The following is a 23308-nucleotide window of genomic DNA, read 5'->3' on the forward strand; positions in this document are numbered from 1 at the left end:
TTTGAGACTTGAATAGCATGACTGTACTTTGTTAAATTTATTTCATGAAAAAATAAACTATAGTCTGCAATAAATTCATTACACAGTAAAGAGCTGAAGTGCTTTAGTTATTAGTCCCAAGTAATTATACCACTGAAACTGAACTTCAGAACAGCATAAAGTACACTGTGCGTACAAAATATGTACAATTGATAACAAGACGCCAAATAATAAGAGGAAATATCTGTCCTCGGGTTCTTCAGGTATATTTCTGCAGCGGCTTAGGACCTCTTCGTTTTCATATAACTTTGTGAGTTCAATGACATTTTATTCTATTTTCTTTGTACGAGGCATAAACCGAGTTGCTTTCAAATTGTTTTAACTAATAATTATTAGATCGTGCCATTGAAAATCAGTTTAGATGATGTGTCTATGCCACCAAAACATACAGTATGTGACTCCTAAATCAGTGGATTAATGTTAGCTGGTTTATATTAGTTTTGCCCACAGACTGTAACTAGGTTTTGCCATCACTCACATTGATCGTGTTTCCTGACGGAGCTATTTGCAGACGGAACCGGAAGAAGAGCGGCGAATCACAACTTCCACATGTGTGTGGGAGAGAATCAACATAAGTGCTTATAGTCTTATGGTATTTCAATATAAAGTTGACATTAATAACGTTAATATCACCAAATAAGAGTCGAACGGCTGCGTCGACAAGATGGCGGAGATCGTTCAACATCGGATTGAGGAGAGAATCCCTGAGTTGGAGCAGCTGGAGAGAGTGGGTCTGTTCACCAAGAAAGAAGTCAAGTAAGACGACATAAGACTTACCGAGTGTTTCCAGATGTGTTCGTTCAGTAGAAAAGCACATCACTATACAAAGTGATGTGCTGTACATAGTTGAATTGATTTTGTCACCACCCCCACCTGAGAAATGTTATGTTTTGTGGGCAATAACTGACCATAAACCTGACGATAACATATGTTTTGTGATCTTTTACTGTCTCGTTGACCTCATTACTACTGAGGAAATATAAATGGATTAAAAGAAAAATTAACCCTAAAATAAACTTAACACAGTGTGTACTGTTTTTCATAAAACTGTATAGGTGCTGAATAATGGTACAGCCTCCATAGGACAAATCTATGGGTGCATGATGCTATTTTCTGATCCACAGCTAGAATCCCCTATACAGTATAAAATGATATATATATATATATATATATATATATATATATATATATATATATATACACACACACACACACGGTCAAAAGTTTGGGGTCACTTAGAAATTTCCATTCCACTCCATTATAGACAGAATACCAGCTGAGATCAGTTGCATTGTTTTTTTTTAACCAGGGCAGCAGTTTTCAGATTACATTATATGCTCACATATTTGCAAAAGGGTTCTCCAATGTTTTCTCAGTTAGCCTTTTAAAATTATATCAGATTAGTAAACAGATTGTTCCTTTGGAACATTGGATGAATGGTTGCTGATAATGGGCCATGTAGATATTGCATTAAAGATCAGCCACTTCTTTCTACAACACTCGAGAACCCTTTTGCAATTATGTAAGCACATAATGTAATCTGAAAACTGCTGCCCTGGTTATTAAAACAATGCAACTGAACTGTGTGTATGTATGTATACATACATGTATGTATGTATACATACATACATACATACGTATATACACATAGTCCATAATTCAAGTTTTGATTCTCACATTTCCATTTTAGGTAAATCAGTGTTTATTTTTTCACTATTTCAGATCCATAATCAAGAGAGCAACTGCCCTGGAATACAAGCTCCACAGGTTGATTGTAAACAAAGAGGACTTCATTGCATATATTCAGGTAGGGTGCCTTAATCTTTCCTTAATCCTCCATCACTTAAAATAAATAAATAAATACAAGCTACGAGTGATATGTTTTAAACACTAACTTTAAAATTGTGTTTAATTACAGTATGAAATCAATGTTTTAGAACTGATCAAGAAGAGAAGAGCGGTAAGTGGCGACATATTTTTTGATATTCTAGTGGTTAAACTTTTAACATACATGCAAAACAAATTGAGTGAGTGGCGAACATGGTTACTTTGAGATAATGTTGCATCGTTTGACCGTGCCTAACTTTGCTTTTGCAGCACATTCATTACCAGTTCAAAAGAGAGGAAATTGAGTTCCCCGTCATCCATAGAATAAATAGTGTCTTCAGAAGAGCAACAAATAAGTGGAAGGTACAGTATGAAAAGCTTTTGTATTGTACTTTTGCAGTGTATCAGTGACATCATTGTATCAATTATATATTGTGGCAAATGAGCTGCATTGATCTGCTAAAAGAAATCTTCAAATTGCCTTGACATGATTTGTTTTCGATCAAACTAATCATGATTCTTTTTTTAAGAACGTTAGAGTAGTTCAGTTCTTATATTTTTCATTTTGTTTTCCCTTACAATTTTCTTTAAAATACAATGTATAGTTAGTTGTAACTGACTAAATTATTGTAAGCATAACTGAGTGAACAGTCAAATGCCCTGTTTTCCCCACAGGATGATGTGCAGCTGTGGCTCTCACATGTTGCTTTCTGTAAGAAATGGGTATGTAATGATCTCACCATTTGCTTTAAACCAAACGCTTGGTCTTCTTATGCTAATAATGCTCTTCTGTGTTTCTCCTCAGGCCACCAAGGGCCAGATCAGCAAAGTCTTCTCAGCCATGCTTGCTATACACCCCGACAAACCAGGTACAAAAGATTGTACTTTTCAATCAGTTGTAACAAAGACACTATTAGCTGTAATTAATAGGAACTTTGTACTCTTCTCTCTTTTAAGCCCTGTGGATAATGGCAGCCAAGAATGAGTTGGAGGATAGAAATTCCTCTGAAAGTGCCAGACACCTGTTTCTGAGGGCTCTGCGCTTCCATCCTGACAACAAGAAAGTCTACCAGGAGGTAAAAGAAGCAAAATATTAGTTTTTCTTTACTATAGCCAAATAACTCTTCCATTTTTAAACAATGAAACCTGTAAAGAGAAACTTTGTTCACTGGTTTGCTTAAACGAAATTCATTTAAAAGGGGTGGTAGCTGCTGTTTGAAGAGTGACAAATGGGTATTTGTCATATATTCTTTTCTAATTGTCTCCAAAAACTTGTGTTAGTACTTCCGTATGGAGCTGCTGCATTGTGAGAAACTGAGGAAGCAGAAGAAAGAGCTGGAAAAAGCTGAGATGGACCTGGTGAGTGTGTCACAATGAAACACAAACAGTGGGGGGGAAATCTAAAAAGTCTATACACACACACACACTCACACACTAATTTTGTATTCAGTGCCTGAATACTCCGCTCTTAACTTCTTTCAGGGTGAATATGAGTTTTCACCAGAAATCCTGAGTGGCAAACTGGCTGAGGTTGTATACAGAGATGCTACAGGGAAAATCAAAGGTAGGCTTTTATTTTCTCATTTAAACAATAATTTAGTCAATTTATTTTGTCTATTTGTATTTTATGTAAGAAAACTGATGCATTGGAGAAGGTTGGCCTACTTTGTCAAATTATTTTGTTAGTCATTTTTTTTTTGCACTTGGCAAAGATATCGCACATGACCCCTCGTAAAAACCACAAACTTTTGTTTTCACACATTGTTTTTTTTGTACTGATTAAACAAATGAGAGCTTTGTTCACTTTTGGACAGAGCCAGGTTAGCTGTTTCCCTTGCTTCCACTCTTTATGCTAAGCTAAGATAATAGGCTGCTAGCATACATATATATAAGAGTGTTATCAATCTTTTCATCAAACTCTCTGAAGAAAAAAAAGTGAATACGCGTTCTTTCCAAAATGTCCAACTATTCCTTCAACAACAGAAATTCCCAGATCTGGTCACTTTACCTTTGTATCACCGGGCTTTTTGTCCAACAGAAGCAGAGTTCGTCATCTCACTTCTGAACATAGCAGCTATCTTTGACTTCACCAAAGAACTCCAGGACTTCATCCTGCAAGAGTAAGGCACCAGCTTACTCAGCCACAATCTGCGTTCTTGAACGCAATCAGAACTTCATCACTAAGCATGAACGTACCTACTCCCCTCCCCTTGTATTGCAGCTTACAGGCTAACTACACAGAAGACAGCTTGACGTGGGATTTCATGGCTAAGAGGGAGCTGGAGGCTCCGGGGGCAGGGGAGGAGCTGCAGACAGCCAAAGGCCGGGCCTCCGATATCAACCGCAGAGAGGAGCGCTGCTGCCAGGTCTACGAGGAGGCTGTCAAGAGCCTTAGCACCGGTAAGTGCTCATACATACACAGAGAGCAACTAGACATGCTCTTGGGCTATTTTCCAAAGGGCAAAATTCCTTGTTGAGACTGAAGTTGGATGAATAGTTACAATCAACGTTTTACTACAGGGACCTTTTGGTTTTTATAAAGTATGAAATAAGAAAAGCAATAAAACAAATACAGTTGAGGTTTTATCGCTAGGCAGTGACCGTGACACATTTCTTCTCATTGCATGTGCTTTAAAACAAGAAGAGATTTACAATATGAAACATGTCATTTTCTTTACAATATAGTGGTAGCTATATTACCAAACAAGATTATTAATTCAATTCCTTTAGTTTATCTTGCACACACTGCCAATGTCCAAATCCAGTTAGCCTATGGGTGCCCTTTATTACCGCACTGCTAGCATATTCCCTGCCAACTTGATGTGTCTGTATAAAGAAACAATTGCTGTGCTTGTGTGCTCTGCGCTCTAGAGCCCATGTGGACTTGCTATGTGGCCTTCTGCTTGGAAAGGCTGAAGAGGAAGACCAACGTCCAAGAACTGAAGGAAAAGGTAAGTTGAGTTTACACTGAAAAATGTCAGTGGCTTTAGTGTTTTTTGACGTGGATGTTTAAGGGGTAAATCCTGAAGTACATGTGTGCGTCTGTCTGTCTGACAGAGGCAGGAGAGGCAGCTGGGAGTGCTGCAGCGCGCCCACGATTCCTCGCTGCTGAAGGAGGAATATTATAAGAACTGGGTAAGATAATGGCTTCATTAAATGTGTAAAAGGAATCATAGGGGCCCTCAGTCGCCCTTCATTTGAATAATGACTCGTCAAATGTCTATCCACACAAAGAATGTTTCTTGCAAAAGTTTAGCTTGTTTGGCTGTCTGAGAACAGTGGTAGTCAAAGTCTAGGGAGGCCAACAAGCGTCTTTGAATGCTTGCCAGTCTCTGTCCTCTTTCAAATGCACTTAAGGAGTGACAATGTAACTGTACTGCACTCACAACACAAGGTCTGATTGGCAAGAGGAGAACAATGTTCATAAGAAGCTAGTAGTCTGCAGTTAGTCATACTTGGAAATCCTAGCATAACAAAATTAAACCAGACCGCTGTCTCCTGTGATGAAAATCTGAGACAGCTGATTAGAAGAAAGTGTAAAAAGAGGATGTACTGGTGGCATTGTGGTTAAAGGCTCATACCATACAGCCATCTTGGTTTTGGACCTTTTTATGTATGCTAGCCCCACATTTCCTGCTGCTCTCGATTGTTAACCATCTAATTAAGGAACGTCCATAAAATAACACAGAACAGCCTCTTGCTGCCAAAATCTCATGTTGTCGAAACTCTGTTGAGTAAACAAGTTACGTGTGACTAAGTCTGACTGTTATTTACAAGTCCTATTTATTTTTTAACAAATATAAAATTGTAACACAAATACAATTTAGAACCAAAGTGAACAAAGTGAGTGTGATTGCACCTGTAGATGGAGCCCCTAGTGTTTGTGCCTTGTAGGACTTTGGGGGGGTATTCATTTATTAATTCCTATATTACATTTATTTACCTGCAGAGGTGGAGCTGAAATAATGATTAAAAAAAGGAGATGGAAACAGGAGGAAATCTGATCTTGATTTAACTTTCTCTTCGGTTTTATGAATAAAGTTGCAGATCCTGCTCTCATCTGGTGATGCTGAGGGAGCGGCCAGCGTTGCCATGGCAGCCACGCAGCGCTACAGCCAATCGGTGTCAGTGTGGAGCCTGAGTCTGCGAACGCTAATGCAGCTGGGGAGTGGAGACGTGGGCAGGCTATTCCAGGAGGCTCTCACACACGTCAATCCCAAGGTACACAGAACTAACACACACTGATTTACATAATTTGTTTTCAATCACACATCAGTTGTGCTCTTACTGTACCAGTATAATTGTCCTCCTTGGAGACAGACAGACAGACAGACAGACACACACACACACACACACACACACACACACACACACACACACACACCCCATTGCTGTATAAGTGGGGCATCTCCTTGGCCCAATTATGATCTATTTCATTATATCAAAGTTGCTGAAGTGGCTTCCTCCGCCTCCTTCTATATGTCAGAAAAAGTGTAAGTGTAAAAAGGCACTAAAGCAACCCTTCCATAACAAATGCTTTGCAACATGAGAACCCAGAGATTAATGTGGTTTGTGTAATTATTTATTATTTTAACTATATTTTATTAGGCGCGTGCGCGATCACGGAAGGCTTGTATCATGTGGACGTGCCAACAGTTTTGTTGTCATTAGAATTCCTCATGGGGGAAACGGAAACTATGCACTATAGCTTTAAAAGGCAATTTTTTAAATGGAGTCCGGCGCAGTGCTCACTCCACATAAAATGCTACATCCTTCCAGCAAAATTCGCAGCAAACAATGAGGGGCATTTTCACCGAATATTTTCTAGTCCAGCTTAGCTAAAAACACAAAAACGCCAAATATGACAGCACATTAGCTCACTAGTCGTTCACTATGAAGCCTGCTGTTACAAACATGCACTTACCGCTGACCGTTGCCTCGTTCATGGACTCATGGCAGTGCGTCACTTTATACAATGTATGCGTAAAAAAGATTTTTCTGGCCTTGTGGGGGTTCCCCAATGGTAATGTCTCTGAATACACATGCTTTGACTCGGCTGCAGGCTTTTACAGTAATAAGCTGGCTACTGTTGTGGTGGGGGTTTCATAAGACTGTGGCCCTGAGTTGCTGTGCGAGGATTACTACACGCTGCTTATTAGGCAAGTCTTTTCTCTCAACACTCTACTTACACGTTGGGAAATAGTATAAACCCTCAGGGTATGAAGAATTGCACAGCACAGAAGTGGAGATAAATGAATGAAGAAAAAGTGGACACACTCTCTTACTTCATATTGACCTGTAGCTGATATCAGAGCAAGGTAATTTGTCACTCAGATGTTACACTAGGCTACTGACTCATTTATTAAATGTCTGCATTTGATGGTAAAACACAGTAGTCGATTCTTCAAGCATGGGTCCGATTTAAGCTTGTCATGTTCTGCCAAGACTAAAAGGGGATGGAGCTATTACACAACATTGACACTAACTGCTGCTTAATGCTCCAGGAAGCAAGTGAACTCCCCACTGAGCAAGATACTGATTAAAAACCAACTGCTAGCTAAATCCTTTCTGTCCTGTCTTGACAGGAGAGTCTACCTCTTTGGCAGCTGCAGGTCCAGTGGAGCATGGCCAACCAGAGTCCTGAGGAGACAGAAGCCGTGTTCAAGGTAGTCCAGCTGAATCCACCAGATATAGTTTGAAACTACTGCTCAGTGCACTATCACTGCAGCCCAAGTCTTTTGACAGCATTTACAGTGTGTTCCCAGTGACAACTGACAGGGAGAGCTGCTGCTTGTAAACATTAAGCACATAATGACACGCCTTTATGGAGTAGTTTACATTCAAACGTTTGGTTTGCTTGGAAAAGCAGTTCTCCCTTAGAAGTATGCAGAAGTCATGTTACTTTTCCAGTCAGAAACGTAAAGTACTGTATACCGATACATTGGAATCAGGAAGAGCAGGTGCTGTTCTTGATAATACTTGCAGGTGAATAGCCCCTTACGTCTGAACAGTGTTTTGGCCTCCAAAACGAGAATGCCTCGCAGACAGTTTGTTCTCTTGTTTGTTCCCAGAGAGGTCTGCTGTCTGCAGTAGCGGTTGTTGCCATGGAGATGAAAGAGCGCTACCTTGATTGGTCGTACTCCACCGGAGGCTACAAGAAATCTAGGAAGACCTTTAAAAGGTAATAACAAATCACTTTATCTGCTCACGTTGTTTATTTAAAGAACACAAAGGGAATGCAATATTTAATAAACTCCTGAGAAGTGTGTCTTATGACGAAGCTGTCGAATTTAAGCTTAATTTTAAGTAAAAGCTTTTATTTTCTTTTTCTGTAGCTTACAAGAAAACCGTCCTTTGTCCAAGGCCTTTTTCACCCGAATGATTGAGATCGAGAAGGAACAAGTACGTATAGCAATTACCGTTTATCGAATGTGAAACTGCAGCTTAATCTGTGGAGAACAGATCATGTTGACAATACTTTGAACTCTGAACTGAAGTTTGATGGACACATTCTTACAGCTTTTTCAGAAGACTTTTAACTCCAAAAAAGAAGAAATTGTGGGGACAGATGGTGGACTTTAATATTTGTATCACCGATAAGCCGAGACAACCCTGAGCTGTGATAACAATGTTGTCTGTTCTTTCAGGAGACTCCAAAGATGAACAATCTCAGAGACTACTATGAGAGGGCACTGCAGGAGTTTGGTACCTCAGATGACGGTGAGCAGAGTTTAAATGCCTTAAAGGAACAAGAGTCGAAAAGGAAAAGTAGCAATAGTTAAAAATATTTATTCACAATATTTTGTTAATCAAGTATTGAGGACTGAAATCCAAGTTTCCATCTAACACAACAACTGCACAAAAAATGTGCTAATACCAGATACTTAGATATAGCTGAGATCTATTTTGAGGATAAAAATTGGACTGTGGCTGGATCCCACATAAACTACTAGTCTGGTTTCTAAGCCAAAGAAAAAGCTATCAATTGAGATACGTACCCAATAATCTTCTTGCACAACTCCACTTTTTTTTTTCATTTTTAAATGGTTTGTTTTTTTATTTCCCTGAAGATCTGTGGCTGAATTACATCCAGGAGGAGCTGGGAGCCTTTGGACAGCCAGAGAACTGTGGCAAGATCCACTGGAGAGCCATGAAGTTTCTGGAGGGAGATAGTGTGGAGAGGTTCACTTCCAAGTATATTCTGGTTCAGACGGGACACTTATGAGTCGCCGTGAAAGGTCCAAGTAGCGTTCAGATAACAGCCAGTGTTCAACAACTGTGTAGAAGTTTACCAGCTGAAGAAGCAGTATGTTTCGGAGCAGGTGTTCCTCTTGGCCCTGTAGAAGATTGGTGCTGTGCCCATCCATGAATTGTTTAATTACCTTAACTGGAAAGCCAGTATTGCAGTTTTCTGTCCATTTGGAAAAGGCCTGCCGATCCTTCTTCAAAGGTTTCAGCAGTGTTGCGGGAAATGTTTTTGATTGAGCTGCCTCTGATGTTTGCAGCTTTAAGCGGTCGTATTTTACAGCTGTAATTTACAACTTTCCATTTACATTTACAGCAGTCTGTGCTACATTTGATACCAGACGTTGGTAACATGTAGTATTGTAAGGATGTCCAGTTTTATTAAATTCCACATTTATTTTGCATTTTGAGAAGACAAACTTTGATGCTGTTATAATAAAACATTGAAATGTTTTTCATTCTGGGGTGTTCTCTTCTATGGTCCCTCCGAGATACTTCAGATTTACACGGCAATAGTTTCCAATGACCCACCACAACAGTTCTCTTAGCAGGTTAGTGAAGTTAATTTAAGTTACTGTGACAAAAACATCCTTTATCCTCTAAAATTCTCATTTCACACTTTGATCCAGTGTTTGCAGACAGTACAAGAATTACCTCATTTAGATTCCCGCCTTTCATGGTACAAAATGTTGCCTTTAAAAAAAATAAATAATTAAGCAGCAGTAGTACTATGGGATAGTTGAACATCTATGAAATGTTACAATGGCCAGCTAAAAAAAAAAAAAATCAAAACAAATTGCAAATTGGCCAGTTTACTGCTGATATAATGGAGTGTCTGTTCTGCTGACACTGGGTGATTTTGTATCAGAGAACAAAGCTAAGAAAATATAAAAACATATTTTAGTCAACAGCTTCAGCCAACAAAACTTGTGATGAGCTGCTGACTCACAATATCCCATGATGGTCTAATTGCTTCGTCAGAAGCCTGTAAAAGATAACTTTTGGGGGGGGGGGGAACAATGAATCCTTTTTAGAAGTAAAGCCATTCATTTTCATAAATACAAATTTTAAAAAAAAGGTGGGGAAAGGGACTGAGTATATCCTCATTTGAGGAGCGCCCACAAAGTTACTAGAATGAATAGCTGAGGATGCGGGGAGGGGCCCATAGAGAATGCCTATGTAAATGGTCCAACATTTTGTGCTACACCCCTGGCTATTAATAGCCCCTAGCTCTAATGCGCTGGTCTGACGTACCCAACGTGTAAAAATTCCCCTTTGTTTATTTGGTCAGTGTTTGCTTTACCACACTGGACACTAATGTTTGATTCTGGTCAGTCCATGTCACCCACAGCCCACCCCTTCATACATCTTCAGATCTTCTTGAAAAGGATGTAGCTAAAGAGTACCAATACGCCTGCGGACAGAAGTCCAATCACACACTGGTGGATGGTGATGACGTCCTCCAGAGCATGGATGCGCTCCTCCATTGCATTGGTGTGGATGTAGTCATAAATGGAGGCCCCGATACTCCACACCGCCCATACAGCATCCACCAGTGCTTTCATAGTGGGAGAGACCATTGAGAAGGCCGGCCGCAGCTGGACGCCAGCCGCATCCGCTGCTTTTTGACCACACTGCACCGCACAGAGAGAGAGAGAGAGAGAGAGAGAAAAAGGGTGACACATGGTGCAGTGAGGAGAGAGCACTGTGTAGGCACACTGATAGCCTCCAAAATAGCAAACAGTTACACATCTACAAACATGGACAATGCAAAGCTCTATCTGAGAAAATTGTAAAAAATAAAAGCAAAACTGGGAAGAGTGAAACTTGTTAAAAAGCCATTTACTTTTGCTCCGTTATGACAATTCAAGAATACAACACTGCACTTCTGTGATTCTATTATAGTATTTGATTGTTTTATTATAAGTAAATTTACCCAAGTACAGTACCTTTGTACTTTTACTTTAATGCTATTTCATTCTTCTACTTTACTGCATTTCAAAAGGCAAATATTGTATGTTTTACTCAGACTGGTTTTATATCCCTACATTTACTGTACTTTATAGGTAGTTACTCTGCAGATTTGGAGTTTACTTAAAAAACATGTATTCTGCTAATAAAATATGTAGTTAAAGATGAAACTACCCAGGATACTAAGTACATTACCCCCTTTAACATTGAAATGCAGCTTAATATACATCAATAGTAATTCAATAGTTTAGCCTATATACAACACTGAAAACGTTATTCTGGATGCTTTTACTTTTGGTACCTCAGCACATTTTGCTGACAGTAGGCTACTTTTTAAATGTAAGTTGTTGCTTGTTTTTCTTATTAATGTATGATGCATTTTTTAACCAGCTTTAGCAACAGAAGCAATATAACCTACCTAACTGTCAGTGTCTTTCTGCCTTAAAGACAAAGGGTCTTTACATTCCTCTCCCTCTGCTCTATAGTCGACCGACTGACTCCTCCAACACACGCTGACGTCATTTCAGTAGCAATAAACTTGGTCCAGTACTGAAGTGGCTTCACAGCTGACATTTGGTCTTGTGAGATCAGAAAACTCAGATTCTGCAGTGCAACAGGAACCTGAGTTAGGTGAAAATAAAAGGAACAAGACGGTAATGATGTTATACACAGAGATGAACACCCACAGGCCGTTTGGCGAATTCATTTATTTACTGACTTAAAAACTCACCGACAGCTGTCAGATGTTAATGTGATGATGCACGTCCATCCTGTTGTTGCTGGAGTCATGAAATGTGTTTAGGAGAAGCCGAGCTTGTTCCTATCAGGTACAAAGTCGGACATTGATATTTGGCGTCAAGTTAACCTACATCAAACATCGCTTGCGGTCCAACCCGTAAAAATAAAATTGTTCTATTCTACAACAAATACAAGATATATTTCAGGAACAAAATGCCTACGCGAATATAAATGTGCATGGAAGAATAATTGTGACGCCAAAATACACCACGTAAAAAGTTACAGTTGCTATTAAGATAAATAAATAGGTCCTTCAGGACAAAGCATCAGGTCTTTTATTTTATTTTGATAAGAAAATCGCCCAATTTCCGGAATTATAGTGGGCTTCTTGTCAACATGAAGCAGCTGACTGAAGCCATATGAGAGCGTCACCACTGGCACTAAAAGTGGAGCATGACCTCGAGAATAGAACAGAGTTGAATAGAACATAATATAACAGAATGCTAAATATCACAATAAAATAGAAAATTACATCACAAGATTTGAATAGAATGCACAATATCACATTAGAATAGAGTAGAAAATAAAGCAAAATATCACAATAAAATAGCCTAAAAAAGTTAAATATCTCAATAAAATAGAACGCAACATATTATAGAAAATATTGTAATGAAAAATACAAGAACACAAAACATCACAATACATTAGGATAGAATGGAAAATATCACAATAGACAATAAAAAAAATATCACCATATAATAGAACGTAATTTCACCGTAGATAAATAATGAAAAATACAAAAGAAAATAAATCTAAATAGCAGAATGAAGAGACTAAAACAGAATATACTGCAATGTAAAATGGAAAGAATAGAGTAAATGCAAAATGGCATAAAGAATATGAGAATACAGAGTAGAAGACTAAAGTCATTGAGCACATACAACAAAATAAGGGAATCACTGGAGTTGACTTAATTGGTTTCAGCATGGAATGAGAAGCAGACAGCAGGTTAGCGTTTAAAGCAGAGCAGTTTTATTTACAGAAGGCAGGTTTCAAGTTAAGGTTGAAGGAACTCACAGGACTCACACCTCATGGTTGAGGTGGAAAAGAAGGAACAAAGGGAGGAAGGCAGTTTATATAGCTTCTGATTGGTGTGAGTGATTGCACCTGAAGGAGGTGGTTCATTTTAAGGCAGTAGTGTTGGGTTTAACCTCCCTGATGTGTGGTCATGTGGCCTCTGTTTGGGAACTTTTAACAATAACTTAACACAACATAATATAAAATAGAAATCTTGCTGACCTAAGATTTGGAATGATGCAACTGCTTAAATGTATCCAAAATGATCCATCCGTCACGCTGTTATTACCCTCTGTACAAAACTGCACGTGATCACACTCCGTGATCTAAATAAAACGGTGAATGTTGTGTTTGAGACGTGCATGTAATGAAGTCTCGTGGCGAGTCGCTGCCACCAGGGGTCGCAGCCCACTAACATGTTGCTGGTCAGGGAGGAAACGAGAGGTGTGATGAACCTGGGATGTCTATAGCCTCCCGAACAGCATCGATAAAAGAGGGGGGGACACCTCGAGAAAGCCGCAGACGAGCCGCTCCGGAGCAGCCGGAGCCACAGCTGAGCGTGGACGGGCGAGCCAACACGCCGCAGGAATGTGTGCAGTTACAGGCAAACACATGCTCGGACATTACTCAATGTAGTGCTCTTGTACGTTTTTAAAGTCCTCTTACAGAATATTTTGGAAATACGGGGCTACATCGCTGCGCCCCCGACGGAAACCTATAATTGGAGACGAGCCAGTGACGCGCTGAAAATAACCAGGTTTCCACTTAGCACCGGTCCATTTTGGGGAGGGCCCACCACGAGGGCGCAGCACCATATATCAGCTCCTTCCAGCTGTTTGGGAATATCCTGCTCATAATACAGAGGCTGCAGCATGGCAGTAGCAACAGCAGGCTCCGTTCTCTCTCCCCGGCTGTCTCTTTCCAGAATGGATATTGGATGACTGGCTGGGTGCTGGGTGCGCACCGGGAATTTCTCGGTGGGAAACGCAAAGGCGTTTTTGTTGGGTTTTTTTTTTAAGGGAGGGAGTGCAGGAGGGGGGTAGACTGGCACAATGCGCGACACTGTTGCGTCTGATGTTTTCCTCCCCTTGGAAATAAGGGAAAAGATAGACCGGAGGGACTGTCCGACTTCTTCCAAAAAGAAAATTCGTTCCCCCACCCCCAAAAGGATAATCTTGCTCAATCTGAGATGCGTGCAACACCAAGTGATCAGATATTACTGGGGCGGTGGTGGTGGCGGAGGATAGACGATGAAGTTCAACTTCGCTTGCAGACGCGATCTCCTCCAAACAGCCAGACAACCAACCAGACAGTCGGGGCTTTTTACGCGAAGTCCCCATATGGCTGCGGGATGCTGACACCTGCGCGGTACGCAGGTAAAACCAACCGGGCAGCATCACCTACTTCTGCAGACACTGACAGACAGCAGATCAGCGGGTATGTATCGGCGTTGTCACAGGTTAAACTCCGTAGCATTCCTTCATTACCTCGTCTGGAAGTCAAATTTTGTGGTTTAAAAGACATTTACAGGATCCATAGGTAAACCTTTGTAGTTTCAGCCACAATGAGTCCCCGGCTATGGGACTGATGATGATGATGTGTGTCAGAGACTGGGTCTTTGCGGGCAAGGTGAGTCCTCAATTCGTTCAACTGGCCTACAAAGTCCCAGTTTTTGGCTCATGTGACCTCCAAGTTATTGAAAGTACACTTCTGCTAGTATTAATCCTTTGAAGAAAATAAATAGGGAAGTAATACGGAGAATATAAATAGGCCTTTTAAAGAAGCACAGTGGTATCTCAGTAGATATTCTCACTAAAAAGCCAGATAAGGTCAGTAAACACACCATTTAGTACCTACCGCTGACATTATGTGATCTATAATATTTTTTTGGGGTGAATATTATGGCGTGGCGATACAATCGAGATACAACACAAAAGTATCTACAATAAGGTCATCGTAAAGTCACTAATAAATAGGATAGCATAAGACCCATATAGACCGCAGGTAGGCCTAATATACGAATATTACACTTTTTTTTCAAATGTATGAGCTCCACTTCAGGCAGTAAACTACACAAGGAATGAATGCACAAAAGAGGACTGCATTAGCAAACTTAACCAGGTACTTAACCAAAGGAAATGTACAGGTATTTAAAATTACCAGCTCAGAGGGTCAAACAGTGAATGTCATTGCTTAATAATCGGCTAAAACCTTTGATTAGTCAAACTTGAACTTTACTGCCTTGTGAAAGAGAAGCATGCTTCTCAAGAGTCACAGAAACCCAGAGCAGAGGGCGTTTCTGTCTGATGCTTACAATGATGAACAACTTTCACATGCCATTTCTCTTAAAAGAAAAAAAAGAAAAGCGTCCCTGCATTTCTCAGCTTTTTTTTTTTTTTTTTTTTTTTTTTTAGCCTAATCAAAAATAGATTAGAGAAAGGAGAAAAGCAAAATGTACATGGAAAATCAGTTGTTTTGTTTCAATTTGTTGAATTAATATATCTTAAAAAAGCACAATTGATAAAAACTTTAAATTGGTTGTGTTCACAAGCAAGGGATTCATACCCTCCTTAAATTTAGATGAGTAATATAATCCAAAATTGAACCATTTCTGTAAAACTTTCAGCTCAAAATATATGATAATATACTGAAATGAATACAAACGAACAAAAATCCCAAAGTGCTATTCTCTATTATGTTGAACAAGTGTGTCAAGTGGGGAAGAAGTTGTTTTGGAGGCCTGTTTCTATATCTGTCCTGACCCTAGCACGCTGTACATACCTCACTAATGAATTTAGCATCCTGACACTAGATGCTCTATGTAATTAAAAGAGCGGAGGGCAAGGGTGGCATCTCCATGCTGCAAGTGACACATAGGTAAGACATTCGCTGAAGCATGGGATTTTTATTTTAAAAACATGAGACCTCCGTGATTATTAAAACACTCCTAAAACAGTCCTGTAAGTGAAACAGACTCCCTTGGCGTCGCAGTAAGTGGGAAGTGGTTACATTAATCTTTCCGTCAGTTTTATTTATTGAAAAGTTAATACTTGATCATAAGTTATTTGTAGGCCGTGCATTACAGATCAGTGGCAGGTCATTTGTCTTTACAAGCCTGCTATTTCTTGTTACGTCTGTAAGGAGTTGCAAGGAAAGTTGACACTTAAACTCCTTAAGTTCTAATTAAATACATTGTGATTGTAGGTGATATCCTACTGCTAATTAATGTTACATGTAGAGAATATTTCAAACACTCTTAACATCCTTGTTATCAGGTCATACAATATACTTAAAATCAAATATAGATAAAAGATAAATGTTTGCACCTCAGATCGGACGAGATGAGCTCAACTGTCCTCACTGGTTCCCTCCAACGTAGCCCACTAAAGCGCAATGACACATCCCAGAAAGCAGATAAAACCACTCCAGCTAAAAGCTCTCCATATATGCTGCAGGAGAGTACGAGCCAATGCGAGTATGAGGGCCTAGTAAGGGAAGCTTGGTGGAATGAGCCTGGTTTGAATAAGCAGCATGGCTACGGGGAGCTCTGGGATAGTCACCAAGCTGATTAAAGTTGTGATATTAAACAGTGCTGGCTGCTACTGCCTGCCAAGACTCTCTGAATGGCATTTCACATTGTTTAAAAGGCCCAATCGGACTCATCTTGCCACTTGCTGCACAGTGTTGCTTACATCTTTTATTTTCCACCACGGCTGTCTCATATTCTCTCCTCACACCATTTGTTAGCAGGGTTGTAGACTTACTTTAAATAGACTTTTCCTACAGGTTGTTTTCTGCTCTGGGTCACTGGGTTCACTTAGTTCTCAAATTCACCATAAATATGTATATTATTGTTAGCATCATATAGAAAACTCTGCTAAGGTAAAAGCTTCCGATTGTGTTTACCTTGTCTGTGAAAGCTGAACTTCTAATGAACACACAGAGCCCTTCTCGGAAAATGTGCTCTGAACTCATTCAACCCCCTTTAAAAACGTCACTGCAAATCCCAATAAAACTCTGCCATTATAAATATACAATTCATAAATACTGGAAGGCATGCTTGCTTTTTGTGAAATACATGACCCGGCCCCCCCCTTAAAAGGTTCAAACTTCAGACGTGTGCGGTCACACCAGGTTGTTGCGTTTCTTCAGCTACGATTGAACAGATACCAAAGTTATGCACCAAATCGCACTCAAGAAGCCAGCAAATGTTGTAGTTTGATCTCAAATGTCTGGAATGAGACATAGAAAGATTAAGCTAGGGAGGGAGGGAGAGAGAAAAGGCAGCAAGAAAAGTGAGGGACTTTTAGGGGCAGCTGTGTTTTATTAACCCAGTCATAATGCCCCTAAAAATCCTTATTGCTCTTGCAATGGTCAACAAATCTCCTGATGCAACATGTAGAGGATCTGTGTAGACCATGTAGGGATTCTCATCAACAACCTGTCGCACTGCAGGGCCAGGGAACAAGTTAATGTGTACTGTATGTATTGGTTGCATATGTTACATTGAGAGAGTTTAACCCATAGATATAGAACAATATCTATGGTTTAACCTCCATTAAACCGACTGTAGATGTCACAGCGCTTACCGAATTGCAGAACACAAGAATGGAATGATGCAGTCTCACGGGAGCTGTTGAAATCGAACAGTAACAACAGTAACCTTCATCATAGGTTTCACAACACGTTTGCTGATGCAGATTAGCACAACGTTAGAAACGTTAACTCTATCTGGGAACAGCACAGGCTCAATGAACAATATACTAACAATACCAATGTTTCCCTTTTGGCAGACTTATGAATTACGCTGTCATTGTATTATTGACTTCATAGTTTAATATGCAGATGGGGGAGTCAACGCTCCTTGTCCTTCAGTATTTTGACTTTGCAATCAAGTGCCAAGAGACAGACTGAAAGTCAGAGACAGAAAGGCAGGTAGACTGGCAAATATGACAGGCTGGCAAGCTGCGAAGGCAGACCAACACAAATTCAGAGAGTATAGATACACAGTACAGGCTGGTAGAAATACAGGCAGGCAGATGGGCGCATAAAGGCAGATAAATAATGAGACATCTTGACATGACAGCAGCCGTACAGAGAGATACAGAAAATGGCAAACAGGCAGACACAGAAAAAGACTGGCAGCGATAGAGAGAGAAAGAAAGAGACATTGAGGTAAGCAGGCCGTGGAGGACTGGGATCCAGGGTGTGGTGAGGTGGGCTGTCCTGGCTGGAGAGCGGGTGGCGTGGAGTGGAGCTCTCGATGTTGGTCAGTGAGTCATCGGAGGGAGGCTATTCTGTTGAGTTTCCCAGTGGGACGGCCGCTGTTGAAGGAAGGAAGAATCCTCACATCGAGGGAAAGAGAGAGAGAGAGAGAGACAGACAGACAGACGAGGGGAGAGGGAAAGTGTGGACGATGACTCAGGGCCACGAACCACATGGTGATGGAGGGAGGGAGGGAATTACTCATCAGAGCATGTGGAATCTCATACGACTATCACAGGACTGACAGTGTGCTTACCCCATGGCTGCTACATAGCCATCACTCCCTCAGGCACCAGCTCAACACCAACCAGCCTCGCTTTTACCAACCGAGAACAGAGTGAGCCCGGGAAGGTTTTCTTTTATTCTTTCATCAAGACCAGATCCCCTCCAATTTGGGCACCTCAGGGCATCATGAGGCACAAGCTGACGATAGATTTTTATCAAAGCTAAATCCACTCCAGTATGTCCGATTCACTCAACTTTTTCCACTTGTCACTTGGCTTTTTTGCAGCCTCCATGTGACTGACAAGTACTTTTTGAATATACTGCATCATTATCTGACAAAACCATTTGAATTTCAGCAGAGGCTATAACAGCCCTTCCGATTCTGGGTGTTATAGAATATGTCACATCTTAGGCCAAGTCGAGTAGCTATAGAAACACTAGAGTGTGGGAGGCCAGCCTGGCTCAGGTCCTGGTTTTAATCAAGAAAGATAAGTATTATCGAGTGTAAATATTGAGGCATTTTAAAACAAGAGTTTCACCTCAGTCCCTGTCTGCTTATATTTGGGTTTAAAATTACAGCAAGTTGGTGCAGGCCTATCTGCTCTTTCTCTGAATTAGGCAATACTGTCAAAATATGTAATCAAAGAAACTTTTCAAAAGGACTGAAAATGGCTTTATGAATATGACAGTACACGGAGAGGAACAGAGCGTGACATTTTAAGTCCAGTAGCTTCTTTTCTTCTCTGTAGCTTGGTTTACAAAACAGCTCTTTCATGGCTGTGTAAATCTCTCTTCACGGTGATAAATGTGCCACTACAGCAAGCGTGTAGATGACCAAGTTGAATTGAGTGACGACAAGACAGAGAATATTTAAACGGGTGAAAGGGCTACAGGTGTGACATGCAACCTGGCTTCTCTTTATCTGCTGAAGACTTAGCAGCTGAACCTTCAGATGTCCTTTAATGTGAGTAGTGGTGAATTAAGCGTTAACACATAGCTCAATGGTGGAGGGGGAAGGAGTCAGCAGAAAGTTTGTGTGACACCCAGGTATACTTTATGTGTAGGCCTATGTGTATTATACACCTGTCACAAAGATCTTTAGTAGGCAACTACTTTTTTTACTTTGCATATTTGCATATGCAGCAAAAAAAAGATGGTGATGAGTACACCATGGTGGCATGACTCAACAGGTGAAAGGGGCACACCCATAAGACTAGTTTAGACGCCCCCTTACCAGTGGCGGCACAGTCACAGATCTCTCTCACACAGAGGTTGCCATTAGGGTGTGGGCTGACAGTGCTCCAGCACCAGAAGAACCACTCAAATCCAGAGCAAACACTGCAGACAAAAGCGAGAAGGCAAGAAAAACTGGAGCAGACCTTCCCTGTCAATCCCTCCAGCAGCCCTCTTTAAAAAATGAGAATGAACCCTCCTGACCTGCTTTTAAGCCCATCAGCCTGTGAGACTGCCAGGCTTTGGAATGATTAGAGCAAACAGAGAGGAGGGTAATCAGCCATACAGACTGATCTCATGAAGTGGCGTATGTATGAGACGCCAATTTGTATGTGCGTGTTATCAAGACACATACTCGTTTTTTTAGCGTGTTTATCAACGCCGTTTGGCCTCCATTGACGTACATTACCTTGCGATTGCATGTGAATTGACGCCGTAGCAAGTAGTATGAAAGGGCGAAAGTCCGAATAGGGAAGTTGGTCGGGGTGGCTGATGGGTAAAACGCAAGACTTTCACCCAGGAGAGCGGGGATCGCGTCCTGCGCTTGACTTTGTGTCCCAAGTGTGCCGTTTCCTTTCCACGTTTGTTCTTTTCCTAAACCCAACCAGTTCTTCTTTTCCTAAACCTAACCCATGTGTGATGTTTCCTAAACCCAACCGTAGCCTCGCGATAACACTCTACGTGACTTTAGAAAGTGCCACGTGGCGTATATGTTTACGCTGTGACGTTGCAGACTGCCGTCAGCTGTATACAGCGTAAACATACGTGTATAGCTCAAAATGTGTACAGATAACACAAAAGTGGCATGTATGTTTACATGAAATCATGATATGTTGAGCCATCATATATATCTTTGATAGTACAGTATTTTCCCATCTTAGTAATACCTTCTTCAGCCAAATAAATGAGATGCCATTGTTGCTGTTCACTGCCTTTGTGGCTCTTTTGTGGCTGGTTGCACCAGGTCTTTGTTAGCACAAACTTAGTCTAGTTATAAGAGTTTACTAACGTTAAGTGGACATTTATAAATCAATAAATTAACACATTGCACCACATAAGCTAGTTCTAACATAGAAATTAGTTGTAACTAAATATTTACACCCAAGAACTGCCAGGTGTAACTGCTGCGCAGCTAAATCAATGAACAAAAAGCCAACGTTAGCTTGCTAATATATTAGCCGTTAAATATATTAGCTAAATATGGTCCAGATACTTGTTAAAATGTTGTTTTACAAAGTTATGGAAACTAGGGTGATTTTAAATTTAATTTAACGCAATATACATAAAATGACAAAATGTTATGCCAATAACGTTAGACTTATTGTAAAGCCTGCTTAGCGAAAGCAGAACGTTAGCAGAGCAGCAGCTGCAGTGCTCTGTGTCTACGTAGGATGCGTTCAGGCACAGTATTGAGTGTAGGTCAACTGCGCTTAAAAAAACACGAGCCCGTATTCAGCTGTCGGTGACTCAGGGGTTAGCACTGTGTACACACTCGCACAAATGCACACAGCCAGATACATTATCTCCCAATCTCTCGACCTCTACTTTACTCACTGTTTGCTTTTCATATGGAATGTCAAACTGTCAAACTTTTCTGCGTTGGCCTGCATCTACCACTGTTTGTCTTTGTGATTATGTTTGCATATATGTAAGCAGAGTGTTGATGTTTGTATTGTATGAAACTATTTGCTATAGTATGAGAATAAATAGTTGAGGTGCTCCACTGCCTGAGCTCGAATTTAGCCTAAATATTTTGAAAAGTGTCTTCTCTTTCACACAGAGGGGCACGTCGGTTTCAAGTTGTTTTCTGGCTATTTTGGGTCAACGAAGCATGTTGGCAGACGTCCCCCTCACTTTCTCTTTGCATTGCAACATTTTTTGGAGGCTGAACTCGGCTCAGTGTTAGTCGTGCCCCGGTATTGAGTAACAATGAGCTCCGCAGGGCGATTGGCAGATGTCTGTTTGGTGCTGCAGATACAGTCATGCCATTGTGCAGAGTCAGCAAGTGGTGTGTGTGTGTGTGTGTATGTGTATAAGGGGTGAGGAAAAGCTGGTGTTTGGTTTGGCTATAAGATCATTTGCCAAATAAATGGTTCCACTGCCAAATTTGAGTGTCTTATCTGTCCAACCTCCTCAATAGTCATAATGGAAAGGTGGCCATTTTACTTCCCCGCACCCACCTCCTTCACAATTCTTTTGTAAGCTAAGGGGGCTAATGGTGAGCTGTGGTTGGCCTATTTCAGTGTGGTGTTTCTTTAAAACAGAGACAGCAGTGGAGGTAAGCTGCTGTTTCTCCAAACTTCTATGTAAGATTTGTAGCTAACAAGGGGATGAAGTAAACATTTGTAGCTAATCAGGGGCATGACAGAGCCTAATGGTTGCTCTGATCTTTTTTTCTCCTTGCTGTGGCTCACTTGAAGTCCCATTGTCTGGCTCAAGCCAACATCCTCCCATCCAGAGGGCTTCTGTGCCAAGCTTGGCTCTGAGAAGATTACAAAAAGGGAAAACCCATCTTCCCCAAAACCTTCTCTCATTACATTACATTAGAACAGGTTTTTTTGCTTCTATCAAAAGCTTCAATAGAAGTTTTTCAAGCCGCTTGCAAAACATCAATTGCTGCTTTTTTTGGTCTTCCATGTTGGCAGCATTGTCAGTCACGGGACAGCAATGATCACGCCATAGTTGGTTTCCAGAAGAAAGGGAGATTGTGTGTGTGTGTGTGTGTGTGTGTGTGTGTGTGTGTGCGTGTGTGCACATGCACGCATGTGTTATTATACCCTTGATACTCTATAGTCTTGTACGAGAGTATTGTTGATCTACAGAGCACATTAGCAGCTGGGTCTGTGAAATATCAATTCAATATATTCAATATAACCTTTTTAACTGATGTGGACATGAATAAATTGTCTCTGTGTGTGGAGTATGTCTGGTTAAGTGTTGAATGAAGAGCTGTTTTATGTTTGCATCAGAGCAATGGCAGCCACAATGTAATAGGCAGGCCCGAGGCGACCTTAAGCCCAGTAATGTGCCTTCTTGGAACTTCCTTCTCATTCCTTGAGCATAAGAGCAGTGGGCAGTGCCCATCTGACTCCCAAACCAACAGTTTTAGGAATATCTTTTAGATATGCATCCCAAATATTCAGATACACTTTAATGACTCTTATTTGGGTTGACAGTGCTTTATTTTTCTTCCTTTATGCCTGTTTTCTTGTTATACTTGGATGCTTTTGTTTTGACTCATCAACTCGGCACACAGACTGGGTTATTTTGGGCAGTATGTAAACAATATGTAGGACATACAGTACGACTATATGCAGGAACAGTGTACATACTTCTTTTGAAATGTCAGACTGATGACAACAAATTCTCCTTGTAATGTCATGTCACCACTTTTGACGTTGTCTACTATCCTAGAAATGTTTTAGGAGATGCACTTATTCGCTTTCTTGCCGAATGTTAGATGAGAAGATCCATAACACTCATGTCTACATATGGTACATATTAAGCTACTGCAAGTAGTTGTTAGCTTAGCATATAGACTGAAAACAGCTAGCCTGGCTCTGCCCAAAGGTAACAAAATCGACCTACCAGCACCTCCTAAAGCTCACTGATTAACACTGTTCAACTTTGTTTATAACATACTGACGCCTTTATGTGTAACTATAACACTGTGAGTTGTACTAATGCT

The 23308-nt window shown here is 40.6% G+C and overlaps 2 protein-coding genes across 3 annotated transcripts in view; one reads left to right on the top strand and one right to left on the bottom strand.

Annotated features, from left to right (window-relative positions):
* The first annotated feature begins 513 nt into the window (after positions 1–513).
* On the top strand, positions 514–9569 carry utp6 (UTP6 small subunit processome component). Its single transcript, XM_028593390.1, has 19 exons — positions 514–795; positions 1762–1846; positions 1958–1999; positions 2137–2229; positions 2542–2589; positions 2672–2735; positions 2824–2942; positions 3148–3225; positions 3349–3430; positions 3905–3986; positions 4088–4266; positions 4738–4817; positions 4924–5001; positions 5908–6087; positions 7452–7532; positions 7938–8047; positions 8202–8268; positions 8514–8586; positions 8937–9569. The coding sequence occupies exons 1-19, from the start codon at positions 704–706 to the stop codon at positions 9089–9091; spliced, it is 1788 nt and encodes a 595-aa protein (XP_028449191.1). The 5' UTR covers positions 514–703; the 3' UTR covers positions 9092–9569.
* A 551-nt stretch (positions 9570–10120) lies between these two features.
* The window catches only part of LOC114565382 (uncharacterized), a 68116-nt gene continuing 54928 nt past the window's right edge, over positions 10121–23308 (bottom strand). Inside the window, exons 5-7 of one of the 2 annotated variants that reach the window (XR_003693900.1) lie at positions 11813–11902; positions 11501–11703; positions 10121–10745 (exon numbers count right to left, since the gene is read on the bottom strand). Coding sequence is in view for 1 of the 2 variants with exons in the window: in XM_028593412.1 (XP_028449213.1) it covers positions 18176–18221 (46 nt within the window). In the remaining variant the exon portion in view is untranslated. Of the gene's footprint in view, positions 10746–11500; positions 11704–11812; positions 11903–17480; positions 18222–23308 lie in introns of those variants that run through there. The other variant, XM_028593412.1, reaches the window with a different exon arrangement.

Source organism: Perca flavescens, chromosome 2, assembly GCF_004354835.1.
Source record: "Perca flavescens isolate YP-PL-M2 chromosome 2, PFLA_1.0, whole genome shotgun sequence".
NCBI lineage: Eukaryota > Metazoa > Chordata > Actinopteri > Perciformes > Percidae > Perca > Perca flavescens.